Genomic DNA, 8,708 nt, shown 5'->3' with positions numbered 1-8,708 from the left:
TCAGGACTGTGTTCACTTGCCCCTACCTTTTCAATAACCATCCCTCCATCATAAACTGTTCACTGCCAATGTGTGTTTAGCTCCATTTACAACTCTGCCACGTCAGCCTTCAGCAAGATCTGGATTTTATTACAGGCTTGGCTGGCAAATGGAAGTATATTTTGCAACACAATAACTACCAGGCAGTGGTCTCAACTAACCACCTTCCTCATCCCCTTCTGTGATCTTGAAGTGAATCCCTCCCCATCAACATCCTATAAGTTACGATTGACAAGAAGCTTATTTGAGTCATTGTCATATTGACAATATGGACACTGTGGTTAGAAGAGCAGACCGATGTGTTAATACTCTTTGATTGAGTGACATTCCTAATCCATCAAAGCCTTATTGTCCTCCACAAAACACAAGGATTGATGAAATATTCATCAGTCACCTGGCTCGTTGCAACAACAATAAAGAAACTCACTACTAGGACAAAGTAGTGCACATGACGCAATATTCACTCCCTTCAACATACTTCCTAGTCCCATAACCATTGAGGAGGGCATGAAAAGCAACATAGTGGGAACATTGTTACCTTTAGGTTTTGCTTCAAGTCACACACCATGCTGACTTTAAAATATATATTAACTTCTGTCTTGTCACTAAATTAAAATCTTGGAATTCCCTACTTAACACCACCGCAATGACTACAACAGTCAAAGAAGACGGCCAACTACCACTTCAGGGTAACTAAACATGGTCAGTAAATGTTGCGTGGCCAATGTCTCTTACATCCTGAGAACAAGTAAAAATTCAGCAGGAAGTTGATATCAAAACATATTTTCTTCTTTTTCTCTAGGTGTATCATATGAAGGCGAGTCAAGCCAAGGGTTTCCAGATCATTGCACACACCATCCCTCACTCTAAGCATTCACTGCACCATCTTCAAATCGCTGGAGGTTTAGAAAATGAAGTTGAGGCGAATGTAATGGTTGATAAACAGAAATAAGGAGCAGCAGGTGGCACATGATGAACAAGAACCTACACTCTGGAGTATTAGCTTGTGTCCCTTCCCAGTTATGGAGGACAAGGATCCAGGCATCAGGGACCTGTTTCCTAAACCATGAAAGATGGCTCCAATCATTGTAGACAGTGCTTCTTAACCTTTCATACGTGATCGCTAGTGTGGATTAATCCATTCCCTGCATTTGCACTGTCAATTGCCTGAAATAAAGTCTTCATGACTACTGCCTTGGAAGTGATCATTGACATGCATGGTCCTGTGCAGTTGCACATTGAGGGAGTGATAGCTTGTGTGATTTATGTATTCATAACTACTACTTGCAACAGCAGGTAAGACTTGAAAGAATTATGAATTTGGAATAAATATAACACCCTGTCATGCTATTGTCAGATGTCCATAGGGAAAGTAATGATGTCATTAGCTGTGGAAAATACATACGTCACCTGCTAGACACATCTGCTCTTTGTGCTTTTACTGATGTTACTTAGATCCCCTGTGACACTCTGGAATGAATCAAAGTACAGAAGTTCAGGTAGTGATGACCCTGGCAGTCACTGGGAGTGCCACACCTGATTTGCAACAGAAGTCTCTCACTATTGTAACTATTGTTCAGTTGATCACTGCTTGGGGGAGGAACCAAGATATTCAATTCAAATACAAAATTGTTCTGGGATTTGTTCAGATGTGTGGCTGTTCATGAGATTTTTGAAGTTAACATTTAGTTCAAATTCTTGACTACGATTATTACTTTGGTCTGCACTGCTTTTCATTGTTCTTGAGATAATTCCAGCAAGCACATCTTTCCTATCTCACCAACAGGGAGGGCAATGACAGGTGCCCTCTATCCTCATCTACTTTAATCTGACATGGCTGACATCCCTCCCATCTTCCTCTTTCAGATAGGGAAATAAAGAGAAATCCCCATAGAAGCATCCTGAAAGATTTAGTGGTCCTTTCACCCTGTATTCAGGATTTTTTCTTTGATCTTTGTATTTCAAACTGTTTTTGTTGGTGAGCTCTCATTCTCTACATCTTCAAGAGTGTTTACATCTGCTCTGATATTGAAATAAATAGAAAAGCATAAGGATATCAAACAGAGAGACAATTTTTAAATTGCTTCAAATATTAGATGGTCTAATGCCTCCTCCTCAACTTTGAATTGTGGCAGGATAACACGAGTACTAGGCTTTATTTTAGACTCTAAGTGCTCAATAAATATATTAAATTGGAAAGGAACAAGAGAATAATAGAAATATAATGTATATTTACAACAGCTGTTACATAATGATAGGTCCTTGGGTGTGGAAAACTAATAAATAATTTTAAATGTTGCACTAAATTTTTTTCATGCATTATGTATTTTTGATTCTTGGCAACTGCTACTGTTGTCCATTGATCTAATACCCTTCAGAAATTTAAGTCAAATAATTGTTTTTGAAAGGTTCTAAATCAAACTTTTTATGGCCCCACCCACCTGGCAGGATATTATGGTCCCACCGAACTGAATGGAGATTTAAATGGCTCGTCACATCTGCCGGGGGAGACACGCTGTAGCGGGGCCATAAAATTCTGGCCAGTGATTTGAAAATGGCTGACTGGAAAGTCCCTCCAAAGCAGCCAAGAATTTGAATTAACTGCTAACTTCAAAAAATCTTGTAAACAGCCACACATCTGAACAAACCCCAGAACGATTTTGTGTTTGAATTGAATATCTTGGCCCCTCCCCCAAACAGTGATCAACTGAACAGTAGTTACAATATTGTTTTGAAATTCAACTGGTTTATGATTGTTGTGAGTAAAAGTAGTTTTTATTTCTAAGTAACGCAACAGGTTTAGAGGGATCAATTTCAAACTGAAACATAGACAATGATGCTTCATCTGTCACACATCCATGACCCTAGTTGGGAGGTCCGTCACAAAAAATAGATGTGCTAAAACTCATACCTCAAATTGTCTTCAACCCCAGAGTTGGGCTTAGCCCATCTCTCAGCCACATATCTACCCAACGCCCTCCCACCCCCCCACCCCATCACTTGAACTAACACTTGAAAAGTACACAGTAAAATTGCAGGCTTTCCCTTTATATAGTTTTTTTTTAAAAACAGGTGAGCAATCTTGGGTGTTCAGTTTATATATTCAACTGGGCAGTACGTCCAGGCAATCTACAGGCCAGAAAAACAGCATTAATGGCCAAATGATCTTAATGTCACTATACTAACACATCAAAATAATGTTTCCATGGATTTCTGTAGGAAATTCATATGTCAGTCATATACTTGACCAGAATTGTGACTGATATTATGTGCATTATGGACAGAGACCTAGCATTATTGATCTCTTCCATCCTTCCAATTATGCTCCAATTCAGACCATTAATGGGGTGCAAAAATCTATGATGAGTTCATTAACAATAACCAACCTGTATTCACTTCATTGAAATGCATGAAGTACTTATAACTATCTGTGCCTGCTAGAATAAAAATGTTACGACACAATTTTCTTTTAATGGAAATTTAGGGGTGTAGTGGGTGTACAGCAATGTAAAAACCTAACTAATGGGTTAATGTCCAAGAGTCTTCACATGATGAATTAATGATTTTAGCCATGCTGTTGTGCGCAGATATAGAAAGGAAGACATATACTTCATCATTGACTGAGAAGGAAAATCACTCTCAGAGACATTGTGGCCCATTCTCATACACATTCCATTGGTTGGATAATTGGGAGAAGCTTGATAATAAGTTGTTACATGACGTATGATGTGGGAAGACCAAAAGAAAAGAGAAAGTATAATATAAATACCATAAGAAAATAAGTGCAATGCTTCTTTAAAAAATGGTTCATGTGGAAATTAATGCTTCTGTTTATATATTTCTGTCTCTGTCTCCTGGGTGCTTGCACATTATGTGGCATCTGGAGCTATGGAACAGAGGGTTTGTTTTATTGACAGATAGAACATGGACTCTGCTCTTGCCATTTCTGGATTATATAAATAGAATGGAGAGAAACAAGTTGGTGCTCAGTATACAATGAAGTGGTAACAAATGATCCATGTGATTCTCCACGGAATGAGCCCCAAGCAATAATAAACCATTTTTGTACAAAGAAGAAAATTGAACTGGTGGGCAATTTGCTCCATGCTATTCTTGGGCACCTCATAACTGTCAGCTTAAAAAAATGACAGGGGCAAAGTAAATTACTCAGTTATCATATTAATTAACATATAACCTGTCCTATCACACAATTGAGAACAGATTCAAATTTGATTTTTCTAAAAAAGGATGGGGGCAAATTAACTATTGAATTTACAGACTGTCAGTCACATGTCAATGTTTTGCAAAGGAACTTGAATAGGTTGTACAGTTTGGTCCTTCGGTTCTCTCACTGAAGAAACATCATGTGAGGAGGTTGGAGGTTGGAGGGTGTTTACTGCTTTTGGTCCCGCTAGATAATTAAATCTCTCTCTGACATAAGAAAGTCCAGTGTGGTATATGTTGAAAGAGCTTTAATTCTGGGATCATGGGGTAGGGTCTTGACTTCAGGTTGGACCATCCAATAGGGCAAGTACTTCCTCTGAGGGAAGGAGAAAAATTAAACAGTAAAATTAAATAAAATTAAATAAAAATTAAATAAAATTAAACAGCATTGTTTTTATTGATTGGTTCAGCAACTGGTGGTTTTGGATCTCCAGAACACTGATACAGATCAGTTGGGACAAATGACTGGTTTCTGTGTTGTAAATCCTATGTAACTCTATGTTTCAGTTTATAGAACCAATTCCTCAATCAGGCACTTGCAACACTGATAGAAGTGCTAGCCAGGAAATTGCAGACCAAAACCTCATGCATTTAAATAGATGCGAAATTAAAATCTTTAGAACGGAAATTCCATTTGTAATACATCAGAAACTGAAGGAGTCCATGCCTACATGCAGCAAAGACCTGGACAACATTCAGATTTGGACGAATAAGTGGCAAGTAATATTCACGCCACATAAGTGCAAGGCAATGACCAACTTTGACAAGAGAGAATTTAACCATCTGCCCTTATCAGTTAAAGGCATTACCATTGTTGAACACCGCCCCCCCCCCCCCCCCCCCCCCCCCCCACCGTCAACATCCTGGGGCTTACCATTGACTAGTAACTTAACTGGACTGTGGCTTCAAGAGCAGGTGAGAGGCTGGGAATTCTCTAGCGAGTAACTCACCTCCTGACTCCCCAGAGCCTGTCCACCATCTACAAGGCACAAGTCTGGAGTGTGATGGAATACTCTTCACTTGCCTAGATGAGTTCAGCTCCAAAACACTCAAGAAGCTTGGCACCATCCAGGATAAAACAGTCCACTTGACTGCTCACACATCCACCACCTGAAACATTGACTCCCTCCATCATTGGTGCACCATTGCATTGGCTACTGTGTGCACCACATACAACTTCAGCAGCTCACCAAGAGTTGTATGGCAGCACTTCCCAAACCCACGATCTCTACTACATAGAAGGACAAGGGCAGCAGGCACACAGAAACCCCACCAACTACATGTTCCCTTCCAAGTCACACACCATTCTGACTTGAAAATATATTGTTGCCATGCCTTTATCGTCACATGGTTAAAATCCTGGAGCTCCCTACCTACCAGCAGTACCTTCACCACACAGACGGCAACGGTTCAAGGAGACCATTCACCACCACCTTCTCAAGAGAAATTAAGGATGGACAATAGATGCTGACCTTGCCAGCAAAACGAACAACCCATAAGTGAATTTTTAAAATTCTGGGAGTGTCATGAATGTTCAAAATCAGCTCTCTGAGTTCACTTGTGAATTACAGGACATTTTAATATGAAAAAGCTGAACTTGGCTAAATGGAGTCTGCTTATTTCATTCTTAGAAATGGCACTTGCACGGATGCATGGATTATCTAAATAAAGCTTTACAAAACCATCAGGCTGTGGGTTTAAACTCCCTTTCCAGACATGAGTACATAACCTCAGCTGACACCTAAATGTAATAATGAGGGAGTGCTGCAATGTCAAGGGTTGAACTTGGCCCTGCCTGTAAGTTCAGGTACATACTAACTGGTACTATTCAAAAAGGTGCAGGGTGTTGTTCCAGTGGATTGGTCAACAACACTCTCTTCAACCATCACCCACTGAAAAACAGCTTAAAACAGCATATCACTGCTGTTTGTGGAATTCCATTGTGCTAAGAAAGGACACCACAGTAGTTGCTGTACTTCATTGTACATGAAGTGCTTTGAAACCTTACTGAAATTGGTGACAAGATTGTGTAAAAATGAAATTCTTCATCGTGACAAGTCCAACTGAAGACAAGCTATTTGCTACTGTGATATAGTTGTATTTTAATGTTATTTTGTAGTATTTCACTGTGATTCTTTTAAAAATGGATAGAGGGATGAATAGGATATGGAGTTAAGGGACAATTTGATCAGTGGTTTGGAGAGAGGCAGCACTCCTGATTCACAATCCTGAACAGACGTGTACATTACTGACTGGCATCTCCCCTGGGGCTGCGGGTTAGCATTGTTCTAACTCTTCCTCTCCTTGTTAGGTAACCCTAATCTCGTGGTTCTTTGGGTAGTGCTGACTCGGATATAAGGACTGGTTGTGGGTCTGCGCAGCAGACACTGGTTCAAATCGGCTGGGATTCGGGGGTCAGCTGCAGACCACATCACCGTTCAGGGTAAGCTATTGGGAATCATTACAATACCGGGGAGGGGGTATTTTAAACTGAGGAGAGTTATTATAATTGGCTTGCAGGTGGGAGATGTAACGAGGGGGTTTTCGGAACACGGCTCCTCCCCAACTGAAATGTGATCCTTTTGTCCAATATTCTGCCCATTTTGAACAGTGTGTTACTAAAGGGACCGACCATCCGAGCGTTCGTTGAGGATTTTAGGGGAAACCCTTTAGGTTAGATTAAAACCTTATGGAAATAAGCACTTGTTTTAAATAGATTGGTGATCTATAGGCTGTATATTTGGATGTTTAGCGATTGATCTGTTGCTTCACTAAAACGAATAAAGGTTCACTTGTGAAGAGAGATTGATAATCCTGTTGAAGAAATTATTGCACCGTGTGAGTTGACCGTGTATAATTGATAAAAATAAAAAACTGCGGATGCTGGAAATCCAGAACAAAAACAGAATTACCTGGAAAAACTCAGCAGGTCTGGCAGCATCGGCGGAGAAGAAAAGAGTTGACGTTTCGAGTCCTCATGACCCTTCCACAGAACTGAGTTTTTCCAGGTAATTCTGTTTTTGCTGTGTATAATTGAGTTCATTTGTACAGGCAGGGCTGTTGCATCGAGGGGAGTGGAACTTAGGGGGAATTATAGGGTTAGGTTTTCACAAGTAGCACAGACTGGAGCCCTGCTAAATTCACAGATTGAGATGAACTGGGCGTTTTGAGTCCATTTAACTGACAGTGAAGCGCATGTTCATGATAGAGGTTTGTAGGGAGAGCGCTGGGATAAGGATGAGCAGAAGAATACATTCGTTTACTGCTGCGGCTGTTTGAAGCGTAGTTTGGAGATTAATGAGGAAGGATGTAAAAATGCAAGAGAGAGGCGGGTGGAGGGAGCCACTGCGGTCAACGTGGAACAGCTGCTACGCCCTCGCTTGTTGTAAAGTGGGTGCTTTCCTTATTTATTTATTGTTTGCACCTTACAATTTCAGCGCGTTGAATTTAAGGCTCTTATTACTGCTTCTCGCACACCAAACATTTCACAGCCGTAAACCTGGAATCAGCTGCACTTGTTCGAAAGCGGAGCAGCGAGAATATCCGAGTGGAGATACATCTCAAATCATCAGATTTGCCCCTAAGTCCTCTTCTTGGAGCCCAGCTGTTGACCTTGTCAGGAGCTTGGATTTTCTGAGCATAACCAGTAGATATCGGAAATTCGTCTGAGCAGAAGGTGCTGGAACACATTCCTATCAGCATCTGAAAAAGGAAATGTTTTCGTTACAGGCTTTTTAACAGCTCCTTCACTAATGCCTGCCAAATCTCAGTTAGGAGCAGGCACTCCTCAAAAAGGGGAAAGTAATGGAAAATAATTCAATGAGTTACAGTCGCTGAGCCATTTAAAAATAATGAAACAGAACGTTAACAATGGATTAATTTTAATTATCTGCCCTTATACTTGTGGAGCTGACTAGGAACACCTGTATTACTGGTTTATAGCGCGGCCTTTTGGCTGTTGGTGTTTATGTGCCGATGGGTTGAAATGCTATAAAGATTATCAGCATCGAATGAGAGAACAGGTTAAAAATGATAGAAATAGACGAGTGCAGTACTTTGGACAAGAATAATCACATATCACATCTCGGAGTGGAGTGTTAATTTGAAATCGTTCCTAATGGGGAAGCACCCTTTTTAAAAACAAAAACAAAAAATGCTCGAAAATCTCAGCAGGTCTGACGGCATCTGTGGAGAGAGAGAGAGAGAAGTTAACGTTTCGAGTCCGATGGACTCTGTCTTTCTCTCCACAGATGCTGTCAGACCTGCTGAGTTTTTCCAGCAACTTTTGTTTTTGTTTCAGATTTCCAGCATCCGCAGTATTTAACCTTTGCCCTTTTTAAAAAAAAAGGCCCTTAATGTTCTCTGTAAAGGCTGAGAGTTTCCAGACAAATCTATTGCCGCCACAAAGGGAATTCCCTCTCCCCTTCCGTGTGATTCAGTCGATT

General features: G+C 40.5%; 1 protein-coding gene across 1 annotated transcript in view; it reads left to right on the top strand.

The window, feature by feature from the left end:
* The first annotated feature begins 685 nt into the window (after positions 1-685).
* LOC121287163 (apolipoprotein D-like) overlaps positions 686-8,708 on the top strand; it is a 28,289-nt gene continuing 20,266 nt past the window's right edge. The window contains exon 1 of the mRNA XM_041204766.1: positions 686-728. Within this exon, the coding sequence (XP_041060700.1) occupies positions 686-728 (43 nt within the window). The remainder of the gene's footprint in view (positions 729-8,708) is intronic.

Source organism: Carcharodon carcharias, chromosome 2, assembly GCF_017639515.1.
Source record: "Carcharodon carcharias isolate sCarCar2 chromosome 2, sCarCar2.pri, whole genome shotgun sequence".
Classification (NCBI taxonomy): domain Eukaryota; kingdom Metazoa; phylum Chordata; class Chondrichthyes; order Lamniformes; family Lamnidae; genus Carcharodon; species Carcharodon carcharias.
This window is presented reverse-complemented; position numbering and strand designations above follow the sequence as displayed.